At 62.7% G+C, this 18,015-nt stretch overlaps 1 protein-coding gene across 1 annotated transcript in view; it reads left to right on the forward strand.

The window, feature by feature from the left end:
- Positions 1–18,015, forward strand: part of TG (thyroglobulin) — a gene marked incomplete at its 5' end in the record, with an annotated part of 131,029 nt that overhangs the window by 1,024 nt on the left and 111,990 nt on the right. The window contains 12 exons of the mRNA XM_084864293.1: positions 400–508; positions 779–876; positions 1,982–2,185; positions 3,082–3,241; positions 8,440–8,546; positions 9,084–9,227; positions 9,864–10,049; positions 11,492–12,556; positions 13,194–13,781; positions 14,993–15,235; positions 17,453–17,584; positions 17,895–17,972. Of these exons, the coding sequence (XP_084720419.1) occupies positions 400–508; positions 779–876; positions 1,982–2,185; positions 3,082–3,241; positions 8,440–8,546; positions 9,084–9,227; positions 9,864–10,049; positions 11,492–12,556; positions 13,194–13,781; positions 14,993–15,235; positions 17,453–17,584; positions 17,895–17,972 (3,114 nt within the window). The remainder of the gene's footprint in view (positions 1–399; positions 509–778; positions 877–1,981; positions 2,186–3,081; positions 3,242–8,439; positions 8,547–9,083; positions 9,228–9,863; positions 10,050–11,491; positions 12,557–13,193; positions 13,782–14,992; positions 15,236–17,452; positions 17,585–17,894; positions 17,973–18,015) is intronic.

Raw genomic sequence — 18,015 nt, forward strand, 5'->3', positions numbered from 1 at the left:
GGCACCCGTCTCCGCATGCGCCTCCCCAGGAAGACCTTGTGTATTCCACGTTCCTCAGTGCAAACGAGACACCGGAGACTCATCGTTAATCTGTGTTTCCACTCCGTGCCCGGAGACACCTGTGCTCTGTCCGTGGGGAGGGCCTGGCCATTCCCCGCCCGGTGTGCCCTGAGCGGGCCACGTCCCGTCCCGGTCCCAGTGCCCTGTGGACAGAACGGAGACCCCACCCTGCCCCCACCCCCCCGGGTTGTGGTTGAGAATAAAAGGAGCGAATGTCACACGTGGAAAAGTGTGATCGGGTGGAAACGGGGGGCTGGAACCTCGTGGCCGGTGGTGATGCCGGAATCGGGCCCTGTGCTCGCGGGGTCCGGCCGCCCCCTGACCGGCCCCTCCCCGCAGAGTACCAGGCGGACGCCCAGCCGCTCCGGCCCTGCGAGCTGCAGCGGGCCAGCGCCGCCCGGGAGGGCGCGGACCACGTCCCCCAGTGCACCGAGGACGGCAGCTTCCAGTGAGGCCGGGCGCGGGGATGGCGGGTGGAGGGGCCTTAGGGACCTGCCTTCTCCCCGGGCTGGGGCAGGGCTGAGGAGGTGCAGGGTCAGCGGGCCAGGAGAGGAGAGCTTGCCTTCCCGTCACCCCCCCCTCCCTACCCATTCTCTTCCCTACTCACCCCCTCCCCCCCCTCCCCCACACCTCCCCCTCCCCCCCATCACCCATCACAGCTGGGGAGATGGCGGCCGAGGACGGGGCCCTCATTGTCCCCCCGGTGTCTCCGCCTCAGGACCGTCCAGTGTCAGCGTGACGGCCGCGCCTGCTGGTGTGTGGGCGCCGACGGCAGGGAGGTGGCCGGCAGCAGGCAGCCCGGGCGGCCCGCGGCCTGTAAGTGTGAGAGGAGGGGACGGGTGTCCCATGGGAAGGGGGGGCCTTGCTAGGGCCTGGCATGTGGCCAGGCAGTGCCCCTCTGGGCTGCACAGCGAGCACATCGGGAAATTCCGACGGAGACAAGCTCTGTTCACAGCCAGGCCTGTGCTCCATCCCCACCCACCTCTGCAGCACCGGGCGGGGTGGTGTGTGTGTGTGTGTGTCCGGGCAGTGTGTGTGTGTGTGTGTGTGTGTGTGTCCGGGCGGTGTGGTGGTGTGTGTGTGTGTGTGTGTGTCCGGGCGGGGTGTGTGTGTGTGTGTGTGTGTCCGGGCGGTGTGGTGGTGTGTGTGTGTGTGTGTGTGTCCGGGCGGTGTGGTGGTGTGTGTGTGTGTGTGTGTGTCCGGGCGGTGTGGTGGTGTGTGTGTGTGTGTGTGTGTGTGTGTGTCCGGGCGGTGTGGTGTGTGTGTGTGTGTGTGTGTCCGGGCGGTGTGTGTGTGTGTGTGTGTGTGTGTGTCCAGGCGGGGGGTGTGTGTGTGTGTGTGTGTCTGGGCGGTGTGTGTGTGTGTGTGTGTGTCCGGGCGGGGTGTGTGTGTGTGTGTGTGTGTCCGGGCGGTGTGGTGTGTGTGTGTGTGTGTGTGTGTCCGGGCGGTGTGTGTGTGTGTGTGTGTGTGTGTCCGGGCGGGGTGTGTGTGTGTGTGTTTGTCCCTGTCCGGGCGGGGTGTGTGTGTGTGTGTGTGTGTGTGTCCGGGCGGTGTGTGTGTGTGTGTTTGTCCCTGTCCGGGCGGGGTGTGTGTGTGTGTGTGTGTGTGTGTGTCCGGGCGGGGTGTGTGTGTGTGTGTGTGTGTGTCCGGGCGGGGTGTGTGTGTGTGTGTGTGTGTGTCCGGGCGGTGTGTGTGTGTGTGTGTGTGTGTGTCCGGGCGGTGTGGTGTGTGGGTGTGTGTGTGTGTGTCCGGGGGACCAAGGGGCAGGGTGAAGCAGGATGCTGGAAGGAGTCTGGGGACCCAGGTGGACACGCTGGTCCTGAGCCTGCCCCCCTCGCCGAGCGCGCACGGCCTGGCCCGGTGTGACCTGTAGGGGGCGGGAGAGCCCGGCGGGCGGAGACTGACGCTGCCCTCCCCCCAGGCCTGTCCTTCTGCCAGCTGCACCGGCAGCAGGTCCTGCTGAGCGGCTACCTCAACGGCACCGCCGCCGCCTACCTCCCGCAGTGCCGGGCCGCGGGCGAGTACGCGCCCGTGCAGTGTGACGTGCGGCGGGAGCAGTGCTGGTGCGTGGACGCCGAGGGCATGGAGGTGTACGGGACCCGCCAGCGGGGCAGGCCCGTGCGATGTGAGTCCCCAGCTCCCCGGGGAGGGGGAGGGGGGAGGGGGGAGGAGGAGGGAGGAGGGAGTGTGCTCTCCCCACAGAACCAGGGGCAGAGGGCCCAGCCCTCAGTGCAGAGATAAAAGCATTTAGGGAAGATCCTACAACTTCTTTAAAAAAAAATTCTAATGACCTTTGTTTATTATTATTATTAATTTTTAGAATCTTTATTGTTGAAAGTATTACATATTTCTCCCTCCACCCCTATTGACCCCTTCTAGCCTGCCTCCAACCCCACCCCTGCCCCCAGGGACCTATTCTAGCCTGCTCCCCCTCCCCCATCCCAGGCCTTCACCCCCCTCACCCCCCCTTCTCTGTGTCCCTGGGTTAGGCCTATTTGCACATAGGTTTTTGGTTGATCACTTCCCACTCACCCACCTCCACCTCCTTCCCTCTGAGGCTCGAGTCTGTTCTATGCTTATATTTTTTTATTTTGTTAAAATGTGTTTTTATAGATTTTTATAGAGAGAGGAAGGGAGAGGGCTAGAGAGATAGAAACATCAATGAGAGAGCAACATCGTCGGCTGCCTCCTGCACCCCCCCCCCCCCACTGGGGATCGAGCCCACAACCTGGGCACGTGCCCTGAGCGGGAATGGAACCAGCCAGCTCTTGGTTCCCAGGCTGATGCTCCACCGCGGAGCCCCCCGCCGGGCCTGCCGCTTCTGTCTGAGGCTCCCGCGCGGTGGTGGGTGAGGTGCTGGCTGGCGATGCTGAGGAGCATGGCGGGGTCTCGGGGACCCGGGTCCCTGTCCGGGTCTCAGCTGTCCCGGGGAGGGGGGCACGGCTCCGGGCCTGCGGACTGCAGAAGCGCATGCACCTGACCCCACATGAGACCTGAGCGTTTCTCCTTGGGATCGTCCAGGCCCCGGGAGCTGTGAGGTCAGGAGCCGCCGCCTGCTCCACGGCGTGGGGGACAGGTCGCCGCCCCAGTGTTCCCCGGACGGCGGCTTCCTGCCTGTCCAGTGCAAGTTCGTCAACACCACGGACATGATGGTCTTCGACCTGGTCCACAGCTTCAACAGGTGAGGGAGCCGCCTTGGGCGCGCCGGCGCTCGCCGGGGGCTGGGGCTGCGGGCTGTCCTGCGCTCGGCCTGGGGGGCGTCAGAGCGGCGGGCCGGGGGCCACGCTGCTGAGGGACATCTGAAGGGGGCCGCATTTTGAACAAAGCGCGCTGGAGGCCGCTGTGAGTATTAAAATGCACGAACCCTCGGGCCCAGCAGCCCGTGGGAGTAAGAACACCGGACGGTGAGGATCCTGCTTCGGTTTCCATCGTCGCAGAAACCTGGGGACAAAATGACTGACGGAGCCACCTGAGGTCCCACAGTAAATATGTATGAGGCACCGAGCCGCTGACTACCAGCTGGTCGGGTGAGGGCTCTGCAGCTACAAGACACAAGGCACGGGTAGCAGGATGGGGTTTCGTTTTTATTTATTGTATTTTTTTTTATAGATTTCAGAGATGAAGGGAGAGAGAGAGAGAAACATCAACGATGAGAGAGGATCATCCATTGGCTGCCTCCCGCATGTCCCGACCTGGAACCCAACTGGGACCTCCTGGGTCCTAGGTCCACGCTCAACCAGAGTCGTGTGGACCGGGCCGGGTTAGTTTTTAGAAAACACACCAGCAAACGGGTCCTTTCATGTGCCGGTCTGCGTGTGTGGCTGTCATGTGTCTGCAGAGCACCGGGGGGCGCAGGGGGTGGTGGGAACGGGCACCTGCTGGGGGGGTCACGGGCACTTGAGGGCCAGCCAGGCTCCTGTGGAGAAGGAAGGAGCAGGAGCGGAAGGCGGTGCTATAAAAAGCGCGGGCACGGCCACGTCTGTGCTTCTCTGTAGATTGTGTGTATGCGTGCGCTTACAGTAAGTCTAAAGATTTAAATAGCAAACCGCAAAAGGGAGGCGTGTGGTGGATCTCCGCCCAGGAGTCAGATCAACTGCCTGATATTGTGAAGGCCCTGGGGGTGGGGTAGGAGGGGGGGGGTGGACTGGGCCATTCTGAATGCCGCCGACCCTCCTCATCCACAGCTTTGCTCTCTGAGGTTTCAGTTACCGGAGGTCCACCCTGGCCAGTTTGGCTCAGTGGGTAGAGCGTGGGCCCATGGACTGAAGGGTCCTGGGTTCGATTCTGGTCAAGGGCACATACCTCCGTGGCAGGCTCCATGGGGAGGCAACCAATCAAGGTGTCTCTCCCCCTCCCTTCCACTCTCTCTTAAAATCAATGGAAAAATATCCTTGGAGTAGGATTGACAAAAAACAAAAGAAAAGAAAAAAAACAAAACAGTAACTCAAGGCCCACCACAGTCCCAAAAGTACGGAATGTGGAATTCTAGAAGTCAACAATTCACACGTTGCAAATTGCACACGTTACAAATTGCACATTACAAATTGCACACGTTACAAATTCCACATTACAAGTTGCACACGTTACAAATTGCACATTACAAATTGCACACGTTACAAATTCCACATTACAAATTGCACACGTTACAAATTCCACATTACAAGTTGCCCACTTTCTGAGTCATGTGGCTCCGCCCTGCGTCCAGCGTCACCGGCCGTGGGCGCTCTGCCCGTGGGCACTTAGGAGCCACGCTGGTTCTCGGATCGATACCCCATCACGGTGTCCTGGTGGCTGGCGGCCAGTCGTCCTGATGTATTTATTTATTCACGGTCCCAAAGCCCAAGGGCAGTGATGCTGGCGGGTCAGGTCCGCCTGGAGAGGCCGCCCCTTGAAGGAGAAGGTGAGCGCAGGCCGGTTAGAGGTCCGAGGGACCTTGGTCCCGGCGAATCGGTGCTCTTGTCCTGCTTGGCTCCCCGCTGCTCTTTGTCCACCTCCTCCTGTGCCCACGTCAGCACCTGCACTTGGTCAGGTGTGTCTGTGTGGGAAAGAGCGGCCCCTAGAGACAGGGTCTGCCACTCTGTGGTCTCAGGCATCCCCTGGGGTCTGGGAACATACCCCCATGGATAAGGGGGGACTGGGGTAAACATAGCGGAGCACATTCGGCTGAGAACCGGGATAGGAGTTCTCTTGGAGGCCCAGCCTCTATGTGGCTGTCCTCCTAACACCCCGTTTCTCTCCCTGTGAGGAGGGGGCCTCGGGCTGTGCTGGCAGGGGGCACAGACACGCGGCCCTCGGTAGGGGCTGCCCCCTAGGCAGGGCTTGTGGGAGCTGCAGGAAACCTGAAGGACTGGGGAGTTTTTAAAAAATATATATATTTTTAATTGATTTTTTTACAGAGAGGAAGAGAGAGGGATAGAGAGTTAGAAACATCGATGAGAGAGAATCATCAACCAGCTGCCTCCTGCACACCCTCTACCGGGGATATGCCCGAAACCAAGGTACATGCTCTTGACCAGAATAGAAACTGGGGCCTTTCAGTCCTCAGGCTGACGCTCTGTCCACTGAGCCAAACGGGTTTCGGCGGAACTGGGGAGTTTAAGTTGAGCCCTGAGGTTTCTGTTCGTGTAGGTGCAGAGAGTTGAAGGCCAGCAGTTTCACGTGTCCACCCTAACATGCAACATTCCCAGTTCCTGGTTCTGGAGAACAAGGTGGGGGCTGTGTGTGCTCCCCTGGCACCAAGAAGCCGGCTGGAAAGGCTGCTTTCGGACGGAGCGTGCACTCCGGGGCTCCCTGTCCTGTGGTGGTGTTCCTGCTGCCTGCTCCGTCCGTCCGTCCGTCCGCACCACCTGCCTGGCCCCGTGGTGTATGTCCTTGTGACTCTCATTCAGACGTCGACAGTGCTTGGCAAAGTGGCCTGGTCCTTCACCCTCTCTGAGCCTCAGTCTCCCCATCTGTAAAATGGGGACAGCTCCCTGCTTCTTAGCACGTGGTGAAGACCCGATGAAACCTCGTCTGTGAAACCTGTAAGTTATGATGCATTTGTAGGGAATTAATAATGTATAATCCAATTTCAGCAAATGTAGATTAGGTTACCGCTGAGCCCCCAACCTGCACCCAGGCCCAGAGAGTGGCCTGCCTGTGAGCACACAAGCTCCAGAGTCTGATTTAGTGACGCCCACTGATGCAAACCACTGCATGCTCAGTTTAAGTTCAAGTGGGTGCTTGCTGCGTGCAGGGAACTGACATCAGCCCACGTTAATCCTTACAAGGATCCTCAGGTGGATTATTCACGGTCTCTGGCGTACCAATGAGGAATCGAAACACCTGAGGTTAAGAAACCCCCCTAAGAAGCGCGGTCAGTCTGGCTCCTTTTCCTCTCCCACACAACCTCGATTCCTCTATTTCCCCTACAGGGCGTGGCACAGAGCCTCGCACACAGGAGGCCTGCCATGTATGTTTATGGAACTCCCTGCCTTGGAGAACTTGGCTGGTGTCAGTTTGAGGCGCAATTCACAGCTCCTTCCACAAGAGGGCAGGCGAGTTCAATGCAAAAGTTCAGGACTGAGCACCCATTGTTGAGGACAAACAAACAAAAAAAACCCCATACTCCTGAAATGGGATCCTTTCCTTTTTGTGAGCAAGCATGCGGTCTCAGAGTGCGTTTGATTCAGGAAGGTCATGGGAAGGGTCAGGCGGCCTGTTACTGGAAGCCCAGCCGCATTCAGGAACTTTCCGATAAGCGGCCCTGGGCCTCGCGACTCCCGGGGGCACGGCGCAGGAGCCACGGAGGCCACGTGGAAAGTCTAGACTGAGCACCCAGGGCTGCCAGATAAAAACGCACAGGATGGCCAGCTGTACTTCACTTCAGAGAGGCAGGGCGTGCTTTCTGTGGTGTAAATATGCTCCTCCCCAGGACTGCACCACGGATTTTGAGCCTGGGGTCGGGGTGGGAATATCTCAGTGCCCATTGTAGTTGGACTTAGAAAAGAATGGACTGGGATTGGGGCCAAGCAGGGTGGGTGCTGGGAGGCGTCTCTGGGCATTTGGGGGGTTCTGGTTCTGGTCCAGGAGAGAGGGGGTGACCTGGGCTAGAGGAGCTGATGGAGAGGAGGGTGGAGAGACAGCGAGTTCGGAGGAATGCTCTCTAGGTGAACCCCACAGGACTGGGAGGAGGGAGACAGAGGGAGGGTGAGGGCGAGGGAGAGTGTAGGGCGGGCTTGGCTTTCCTTGGGGTGCAGAGAAGGGTGGGGATCAGTGAGAGGGAGGTGAATGTGTGGCTGCGGCTGAGCATATACACACCCATTGAGGGGGTTCACCCCAATTTACGCCTTCATTTTCCTGTCACCGGCCACGAAGGTTGCTTCCGTGGGTTGCTAGGCTGGCTGGCACAGCCGCGGAGTCTGGGTGCTGCTTGTTTGGGGGGCAGATGGCAGACACGGGTGGACGCTCGGGGACGGAAAGACAAACCTCTCCGCAGTGCATAAGGCAGCCGCGAGCCCGCTGCCTGCTCAGGCCCTGCCCCGGGGAAGGCCTGCTTCCCGTGGTCACGTCCCCGGCGTCTCCGGTGACCGCCCGGTGGGAACGCGGCCCGTTAGCCCCAGGGCCCTCGCCAGGTCGGCCCTGAGCTACGCACGCGTTTCCTCCGCCTCTGGGAAGGGCTGTCTGGCCCTCGTGAGTGATGTCATGTGGGTTCTGTGTTTCTGCAAACGGCGGGCCTGGGGAACGGCCTCCTCAGGAACGCCCGTGGGGGGATCTGGCTCCGAGTCAAGTGCTCGACAGAAGGCGAAGGCGCCGGGGCTGTTTGATCTCCCCGATGAGGTCACCGCCCGGTGCCACGTGTGTGCGGGCAGTGGGGCCGGCCCTCGGCGTGATATCACAGGGAGATGAGGTCACCGCCCGGTGCCACACGTGTGCAGGCAGCGGGGCCGGCCCTCGGAGTGAGGCTGCAGGGAGCATGAGGTCATCGCCCGTGCCACGTGTGTGCAGTGGCTGGGCCCGGCCCTCCAGAGTGATGTTGCAGGAGGATGAGGTCACCGCCCGGTGCCACACGTGTGCGGGCAGCGGGCGGGGCCTCGGAGTGAGGCTGCAGGGCGGGAGCGTGCTCAGACAGCGTGCCTTCCCTGTGTCCGCCCCATGCCATGAGACACGGGCTCGGTGCAAAGCGGCCGAGTGCCACGCGCGAGGAAGATGGCGGTGGGTGGAGGACGGGCGGGCACAGCTCTGGCCGGTAACGCGGGCTCAGGAGAGACACACACACTCCCCGCAGGACGCCCGGAGCAGGGGGCGTGACATTGAGAACCAGACCTGCCTTTCCCGCTGCCTCGGGGCGCCACGAGCTGCCTTTTAAGAAACGCTGGGGTCCGTGTCCTTCTCCCTCAGGTTCCCCGATGCCTTCGCGACCTTCAGCGCCTTCCGGAGGAGGTTCCCCGAGGTGTCCGGGTACTGCCACTGCGCCGACAGCCTGGGGCGGGAGCTGGCGGAGACAGGTGAGCGCGCCTCTGGCAATCCCAGGGGAGCGTGGCGTCGCCAGGCCTGAGAGCCGCACCCTCATGGCCGGCAGAGTGGGGGGTGGAGGCGGGGAGAGCCCAGGGCCTGCTCCCCGGCCAGGCTGCCTGTGGCTACAAACCTTCAAGCGTGGTGCTCTGAACACGGCTGCTCGTGCCCATGGGGCCCCCATGTGGGCACGGGAGAGGGGTCTCAGGCTCTACAGCAGCAGTTCTCAGCCTGTGGGTCATGACCCCTTTCACAGGGTTCGCCTAAGACCATCAGAAAACACAGATATTCACATTGATTCATTACAGTAGCAAAATCACAGTTATGAAGTAGCAACGAAAATAATGTTATGGTTGGGGGTCGCCACCACGTGAGGAGCTGTATTGAAGGGTCGCGGCATTAGGAAGGTGGAGAACCACTGCTCTAACCGCTGAGCCACCGGCCAGGGCAGCTCTGGTCCTCCTCAGACCATTCACGTGGAGAGGAGCCGCTGTGGGAAGGAAGCGGCTCCCTGACGTGTCTCTGCTCAGGTCTGGAGCTGCTGCTCGATGACATCTACGACACGGTGTTCGCCGGCCTGGCCCCCGCGCCCACCTTCGCGGACACCACGCTGTACCGCATCCTGCAGCGGCGCTTCCTGGCCCTCCAGCTCGTCCTCTCCGGCAGGTTCCGATGTGAGTCACCAGCTGCTGCCGGGAGGGACGCCCTGGGGCCCGAGAGTGGCTGTGTTCTCCCTGTGTGGTCTGCCTGGCTGAGGTCCAGTGCCTGAGGTCCCCATGGCTGCGGTCCCGTGGCTGCGGTCCCCGTGGCTGAGGTCCCCATGGATGAGGTCCCTGTGGCTGTGGTCCCGTGGCTGCAGTCCCCGTGGCTGAGGTCCCCGTGGCTGAGGTCCAGTGCCTGAGGTCCCCGTGGCTGCGGTCCCTGTGGCTGCAGTCCCTGTGGCTGAGATCCTGTGGCTTAGGTCCCCGTGGCTGAGGTCCCTGTGGCTGAGGTCCCCGTGGCTGAGGTCCCCATGGATGAGGTCCCTGTGGCTGAGGTCCCCGTGGCTGCAGCCCCTGTGGCTGAGGTCCCCGTGGCTGAGGTCCGGTCCCGTGGCTGAGGTCCCCGTGGCTGAGGCCCCCGTGGATGAGGCCCCCGTGGCTGCAGTCCCTGTGGCTGAGGCCCCCGTGGCTGCAGTCCCTGTGGCTCTGGTCTCCTGGCTGCTCCTGCAGAGTGGGGGGAGGGAATGTCACCAGCGAGCAGAATGCGTGCAGTGCGCCCACCAGGGCTGTCCTGTCTCCTGTCTCCTGTCTCCCGCACGGACTCTCCAGGCCCCACGAAGTGTGAAGTGGAGCGCCTCACAGCCACGGACTTCGGGCACGCCTACGTCCCGAGCTGCCGGCGGAGCGGGGCCTTCGGGGCGGTGCAGTGCCAGCGGGGAGGCCCGTGCTGGTGCGCGGACGCCCAGGGCCAGGAGGTGCCGGGGACGCGGCGGCAGGATGCGGCGCCCCCTTGCGGTGGGTCCCCCATCAAGGGCGTCCTGGGGGGGGAGGGCTCCTCAGGTCCCCCTGCTTCGTCTCTCCATCAAACCCGCTCCAGAATTTAAACTAACTTTTCTCAACGTGATAGCGGTCATCCTAGAGCAGTGGTCGGCAAACTGCGGCTCTCGAGCCACAGGCGGCTCTTTGGCCCCTTGAATGTGGCTCTTCCACAAAATACCACGGCCTGGGCAAGTCTATGTTGAAGACGTGGCGTTAGAAGAAGCTTAAGTTTAAAAAATGTGGCTCTCCAAAGAAATTTCAATCACTTTAAATATTTTAAAATATTTGGCTCTGTTGACTAATGAGTTTGCCGGCACTGTCCTAGGTATTCAGATAGGATGACCCGGCCACGCACAGAGTGGACCGAGTTGATCACTGTTTAATGAGTAATTTCAAAGGAAGGTCCAGAAACCTAGCAGAATGTGCTCGAACTGGGTTTCCCGAGCCTGCATCCCGCTGTTCCATTATAGCACACATCATCTTTCCTATGGCACATCCTAACAGTACGCACTGCAGCGCAGAAAAACATTTATTGCGGGAAAGACTAACAGCACGTAAAGTGGGCTTTTTATCCTCAAAGACCGCACGCTAGCCAGCCGAGACGAGGGGCTCACAAAGGGGAATCAGGCGGCCACACAGAGCGGACAGGGAAGCGCTCAAGTGCGTGCAGAGTCCACAGGAGTGAGAGGCCGCGGCTGCACTACAAACAGGAACCGGCTGGTGTCCTTGCCGCCGCGGGCTGCTGCCCCCTGACCACGCCCTGGTGGCTTAGACCACAGACACCGATCCTCTCCGTCCCGGAGGCTGGAGGCCGGAGACGGAGGGGTCGGCGGGGCTGGCTCTCGCTGAGGGTGCCTGGGAAGCACCCTCCCTGCCTGTCCCAGCGAGGCCTGGGCTCCTAGCCGGCTGCCCTCCCCCGGGCTCTGCCCTCACGGGCTTCTTCCCGTGTGTCTGCCCGTGTCATCACGTGTCCTTCTGAGCAGGACACCGTCACTGATGCAGGGCCCCCTCTCATCCTGTGGGACTTCGTCCCAACAAACCACCCTCTTCCCCGAGCTCAAGTCCCAGGCTCCCAGCGGAGGAGAATGAGGGCGGGGGAGGAGGGAGCATTCCAATCTAGGATGCCTCGGTGCCCGTGTGCGGCCGGTTTTCCGAAAGTGGGCCGATGTCTGGGAGCTTTGCCTGGGGGGCCGCTGGAAAACTCATTCCCCACAGCGGCCTCCCTGGACGCTGTGGCTCAGAGCAAAATCTAAAAATACAAAGACATGGGGGAGAAGGTGGGGGAGAAGGAGGGGAAGGGGGAAGGTGGGGGCATCCTGGGCTGGTGGTTCTGACGCCTTGCTAGCGGGGAGCCCCGACGGGCTGCCCCAGGGGCTGGCGGTGCTAACCCTGTCTCCTCTTCGCCATGTCCCATGCAGGAGCCGGGTCCTGCTCCTCCGAGAGGCGGCGGGCCCTGTCCAGACTGCGCCTGGGGCCCTCGGGCTCCTTCCTGACCTCCCGGAGCGGCGCCGGGAGGGCCGCGCCCTGTGCCCCCGCCATCCAGGAGCTCTTTGTGGCCTCGGGGACCCTGCGCTCCCTCGTGGACGGGCAGGACCCTCAGCTCTCCGCCGTGGCCGGTCTCCTCCCGGAAGCCATCCGGGGGATGTTCCCCTCCCGCGAGCTGGCTCGCCTCGCCCTCCGGTTTACCGCCGACCCCAGGCGGCTCCAGCAGAACCTCTTCGGGGGCAGATTCTTGGCGAACGTCGGCCAGTTCAACCTGTCCGGAGCCCTCGGCCCGAGAGGCAGCTTTAACCTCAGCCAGTTTTTCCAGCGACTCGGCCTCCCAGGCCTCCCGGGTGGAGGAGGCCCTGTCAATCCAGCTAGACCCCCCTCTGCTGCGGGACTGGGTTCGAGTCCTGCTGTGGACGCGCCCGGAGCCGCTGGGAGAGGCGGGGCTGCGAATAAGACGATCGTGGGCAGCTTTGGCTTTGAGGTCAACGTGCAAGAGAACCGAAAGGCCCTGAAATCCCTCGCGTCTCTCCTGGACCTCCCGGAGTTCCTCCTGTTCCTGCGGCGCGCGGTGTCCGTGCCGGAGGACACTGCCGGGGACCTGGGTGACGTGATGGCAATGGCGCTCGGCTCCCAGGGCTGTGAGCCGGCGCCCCGCGGCCTTTTCGTCCCGTCGTGCACGGCCGAAGGGAGCTACGAGGAGGTCCAGTGCTCTGCCGGACAGTGCTGGTGCGTGGACTCCCGGGGCCAGGAGCTGCCCGGCTCCCGGGTGAGTGGAGGACGGCCACGGTGTCCCACGGAGTGTGAGAAGCAAAGGGCTCGGGGGCTGAGCCTCTCGGGCAGCCTGCCCGCAGGCTCCAGTCTGTCCGTGCCCTCCTGTACCCGCCAGGGGCACTTCCTGCCTGTTCAGTGCTCCGGCGCCGAGTGCTACTGCGTGGACGAGGAGGGCCGGGCCATCCCTGGGACTCAGCGTGCCCCGGGCCGAGCCCTGCAGTGTAAGTCTGTCGGGTGGTCAGTCTACAATCTCTGACTCTCTTTGGGGCCCTGCCACGATGCACTGCAGAGAAAAGAATGCAGCCAGAGCCAAGTCTTACACACTCCTGTTAGTGGCCACATTTTCTGGTTAATTTAAAAACTTCCAGAAAACCCTCTTTTTTTGTTATTTGTTTAAATATGTATTTTTACTGATTTGGGAGAGGGAGAGAGAATAGAAACATCCACGATGAGAGAGAATCATGGATCCGCTGCCTCCTGCACGCCCCACACTGGGGATCAGGCCCGCAACTCAGGCCTGTGCCCTGACCGGGAATCGAACCATGACCTCCTGGTTCATAGGTCGATGCTCAACCATTGAACCCCGCCTGCCTGGCCAGAAAACTCTTGCGACCATTAACCGAATTGGGGAATAGGGAGGTTTATTTGGCCTTACGGAACAGCCCCAGACGTGTCTCCAGGGTGGATAGCAGCTGCTCTCCACAGTCCCCTGGCAGGGACAGGGCGCTCTGTGCCCACAGGGAGTGGCCTCTGTGGCCGTGTAAGGGCTCAGACGGAGCTCGGACCCTTCAGAGCTGTGTCCGGGTCTCCAGTGCTTACCCAGCTCCTTCCCCTGACACTGTTCCTGTCCCTCCCCAGGCCCCACGCCCTGCCAGCTGCGGGCCGAGCACGCCTTCCTCGGGGCCGTGCGGGCCCTGGCCTCCAGCGCCAGCCTGCCACCCGCGCCCTCCAGCCTCTACGTCCCGCAGTGCGGCGCCCGCGGCCAGTGGCGCCCCGTGCAGTGCGACGGGCCCCCGGAGCAGGCCTTCGAGTGGTACGAGCGGTGGAGGGCCCAGGACGGCGGTGGCCGGGAGTTGACGGCGGCTGAATTGCTCACGAAGGTCCTGAGCTTCCGAGAAGCAGCGTCCGGCAGCTTCCGCCTCTTCCTCCAGCGCCTGTACGAGGCCGGCCTGCAGGGCGTCTTCCCGGGGCTGGCCAGCTACCCGTCTCTCGGCGAGGTCCCGCCCGCCGTGCTGGACGGGAACCGGACCCGGCCCGGGGGCAACGTCCTGCTGGAGCCCCACCTCCTCTGGCAGCTCCTCGGCGGCCGGCTCCGCCGGTACCCTGGGCCCTACTCGGACTTCAGCGCCCCGCTGGCGCACCTGGACCTGCGGGCCTGCTGGTGTGTGGACGCAGCCGGCCAGGAGCGGGAGGGCACCCGCACCCAGCCCGGCGAGGCCCCCGCATGTGAGTTCAGCCCTGGGAAAAGCTGAATGTGTACTTTTTAAAAAATATATATTTTTAATGATTTCAGAGAGAGGAAGGGAGAGGCAGAGAGCGATGGAAACATCCACGATGAGAGAGAAATCATTGATCGGCTGCCTCCTGCACACCCCACACTGGGGGTCGAGCATGTGACCTGGGCATGTGCCCTTGACCAGGACTGGAACGCAGGACCCTTTAGTCCTCAGGCTGATGCTCTACCCACTGAGCCAAACAGACTAGGGCTAACCAATTCGTCTTGGGATAGACTTGTTACTTGCAAGGATGCTGCTGGGTGCTCGGGACCTCAGCAAGTGCCTCCGCCTCCCAGCGCTTTTCATTGGCTTGCTGGAGTGAGCGGAAGGACCGATCGGACAGCTGCTGACCGAGGCCTGTGGGTCCAGGCTTACGGCAGGCCCCTGGGGGAGAGCCGCCTGCCGTGCGTGAGGCGCGGGCAGGATGAGGCGGAGTCCGTGTCACACCAAAAGGCCTGTGGACACACCGGCAGCAGCTGGAAGCAGCGCCCAGGCCGTTCCATCGCCGCTGTTATCCAGACAGGCGCTCTCTCCCGCCTGGCTGGGGTGACAGGCACCGTCCTGGCCGTTCACGTCCAATCAGATCTCTCCGTTCACGGAGGAGGCGGTGCTCAGCACTGCCCAGACCTTCCCGGGGAGTGTGAGAGGTCGAATATTCGACGTCAGCCCAAGTGTAGAGCGTTTGGTGACAGCTGTGGTGAGAGCCGCCAGGCCTGGCCATTCACATGCCACGTTCTAGACAAAGGCCGACCCTGGAGGCCACCATGTCGCTGTCGGCTGTGGCATGGATTCCACGAGCTGGTCTGAGTGCCTGTGCCGAGGTCAGAGCCCGGCAGGGAGCGGACACTGGCTGTGGCCAGCCCCCTGCCTTCCACAGGAGTTCCGCCCTCGATGCTGAGCGAGTGAGATTGTGGAGACAAAACGGGAGGAACATATCTAGGCTGTGGAAGGAGCTGGTGGGAAGGAGACGGTGGAGGCATCCATGTGTGTGCGTGCATGTGTGTGTGTGTGCACATGTGTATGTGATCAATTAGTTGTAAGACACCACTGCACTCGGACCAGCCATGTGTGTGCACATGTGTATGTGCGTGTGTGCACGCTGCAGAGGGGTCAGGGCGGCCGTAGGTGGGCGCACCCACCGGCAGTGTCCTCCTTCCCCAGGTCCTGGCTCCTGCGCGGACGCGCGGCTGCGGGCCCTGCAGTTCATCGAGGACGCGGAGGAGGTGGCCTCGGCGTCCAGCGGCTCCGGGGTCCCTGTGGGGGAGAGCGTGCTGGCGGCCGCGGGGATCCGGCTGAGCGACCAGGAGCTGGGCCTTCCCGCCGGCGCCCCGCCACGGCAGGCCCTCTCCCTGCAGTTCCTGCGCGGCGGCGGCCAGGATGCCCTCCGCCTGGCAGCCCAGTCCAGTGAGTGGCGCGCTCGGTTCCTCGTTCCATCTCGTGGGGAGCAGGAGCTGGGATGGGCTCTGCGGCCTCGGTGTCCCCAGGCCGGGGGGCTCCTGGGAGAGCAGAGGCGGTGGCTGTGAGGTGCCCTTCCACCCTGGGATGTGATGCTCTCCAAGGCGCTCCCAACCCCTCCCTGGGTGCCCCCCGCAGGCCCCGGGAAGCCAGATCCTCTTGCCAAATGAGGGGCTCCAGCCCCAATACTCACACTCCCCTCCCAGCCAGCTCCCAAGCTCCCCCCCGTGTCTGAGAATCTAGGAGCACCCATGGGGACGGGAGAGGCACCCTCATCATTGTAGCATTACCGGTGCCGGCTCCTTCCACCCGGAGCCCCTCGAACCCGGCCTGGGACTCCCAACCCACCCGTGACCAGCTCCAGATTCCTGACACCCGCCTCCCCCTGGCCCGCCAGGCGGCGCTGTGCTCGGCGGACAGCTGGCTCCGGCCTCTGACCCGCCAGCGGTTCTCTAAGAACCTATAGGTGCTATAGGCACCATCAGCGATGTTCTCAAATGCGGGACCGAGGTTAAGCCACGGCCATCTTCCCTGTGGATAACCAGCAGAGCCCGGATGTGCGGCAGCAGGTCCGGCCCTGAGCCTCCTGCCCCGCCAGCCAGTCCCCAGCCAGCCTGTCCCACCCCAGAGCCTCTGCTCGCCCTCCACGGCCTGCAGCCTGCTCGGCCGGGGGCCCCTGCCCCTCCCCACCCTCTCTGGTCATGTTACCGAGCAGCTCCCGAGTCCCCATCTCTGCTCACATTACCCAGCGGAATCCCAGTCTGGGGGTTTCTGGGTTTGGGTCACACGCAGCAAAGTGGTCACCCCGACACCCTCCGAGCCTCTAAGGGAGACAGAGCGCACCCCTTCCTGCCTGGGGTGCCTGCTGCCACCTCCGGTGTCCACACCTCCCTCCTCTCAACCCCGCAGAGGAGAGAGCCTCCTGGGTCCCTCTGCTCCCGGCTCCCGGCCCCTGTCCTCAGTCCCTCTGCTCCCTGCTCCCTGCCCCTGTCCTCAGTCCCTCTGCTCCCTGCTCCCTGCCCCTGTCCTCAGTCCCTCTACTCCCTGCTCCCCGCCCCTGTCCTCAGTCCCTCTGCTCCCTGCTCCCGGCCCCTGTCCTCAGTCCCTCTGCTCCCTGCCCCTGTCCTCAGTCCCTCTGCTCCCGGCCCCTGTCCTCAGTCCCTCTGCTCCCTGCTCCCCTGTCCTCAGTCCCTCTGCTCCCTGCTCCCCGGCCCCTGTCCTCAGTCCCTCTGCTCCCGGCCCCTGTCCTCAGTCCCTCTGCTCCCGGCCCCTGTCCTCAGTCCCTCTGCTCCCTGCTCCCCTGTCCTCAGTCCCTCTGCTCCCGGCCCCTGTCCTCAGTCCCTCTGCTCCCGGCCCCTGTCCTCAGTCCCTCTGCTCCCTGCTCCCCTGTCCTCAGTCCCTCTGCTCCCTGCTCCCGGCCCCTGTCCTCAGTCCCTCTGCTCCCTGCTCCCGGCCCCTGTCCTCAGTCCCTCTGCTCCCGGCCCCTGTCCTCCTCAGTCCTTCTGCTCCCTGCTCCCCGGCCCCTGTCCTCGTCTTGGGAGGACCAGGCACCAATCTCCTCTTATTCTTCCTCCTGTCCCAAGCCTGGCACAGTGCCTGGCAGAGAGCGGAGCCCTGTTAGCTGGTGCTGGCTAACCAGCATGTGCCCTGCCTGGGAATCAAACTGGTGACTCTTGGTGCACAAAATGATGCCCAACCAATTGAGTCACGCTAGCCAGGTTCCTGCATTTTTATCTTTTAAATTTAATATATATATATATATTTTAATTTATTTCAGAGAGGAAAGGAGATGTAGAGAGAGAGATAGAAACATCCATGATGAGAGAGAGTCCTTAACTGGCTGCCTCTTGCACGGCTCCCACTGGGGATGGAGCCTGCCACCTGGGCATGTGCCCTGACCAGGAATTGAACTGTGACCTCTTGGTTCATAGGTCAACCCTTGACCACCGAGCCAGGCCAGTGGGGCCTGCATTTTTATTTTTTTATAGCATGTGCATTTGTAAAGGATAGCCTGGCAAGGGCCTCTCCTGTTTGAGGCGCCCTGTCTCATTTTGGGGGGCGTGTTTGTCCCGTGGAGAGGAGGCCTCCTGTGTTGGAACAGGGACGTGTGGCCCTTCTCGGGGCGGCACCCATGCCGCCCTCACCCCTGCACCTCTCCCGCTGCAGCCTTCGCCTTCTATCAGCGCCGCTCCTCCCCGGCCGACCCCTCCGGAGCCTCCCGCCTGCGGTCCAGCCCCTACATGCCCCAGTGCGACGCGTCTGGAAACTGGGAGCCCGTGCAGTGCCACGCGGGGACCGGTGAGGGGGACGGGCACCGGGGGAGGCCGAGGGGCAATCCCCCTTCCATGTAGTGGAAAGAGCCCCGCCTGGGGCAAGTGAGCAGGACTCTCAGCTCTCTTTCTCTGGCCTCCGATCGACGGATCCATAACACGGGAGCAGAAAGCCACGTGGGGGTTAGGGTGCTAAGGCCTGTGTGGTGAACGAGGCCGGGCAGGGGGACTGATGGGGGACCTGCTGGTGCCACCAGCGACCTGACGATGGGTGGTGGTTGGTGAGACCCCCCAGGCTGCCCCGTGCGCCTCCTGAGCGCCGGCGTGCTCTCTCCTAGGGCGCTGCTGGTGTGTGGACGGGAAGGGCCAGCACATCCCGGCCTCGCTGACTGCCCGCTCCTCCCAGGCCCCCCAGTGTAAGTGAGCCCGCGGACCCCCTGCCGGACCCCCATGGTGGGC

This window comes from Pipistrellus hanaki, assembly GCF_964339955.1.
Source record: "Pipistrellus hanaki genome assembly, chromosome: 17".
NCBI lineage: Eukaryota > Metazoa > Chordata > Mammalia > Chiroptera > Vespertilionidae > Pipistrellus > Pipistrellus hanaki.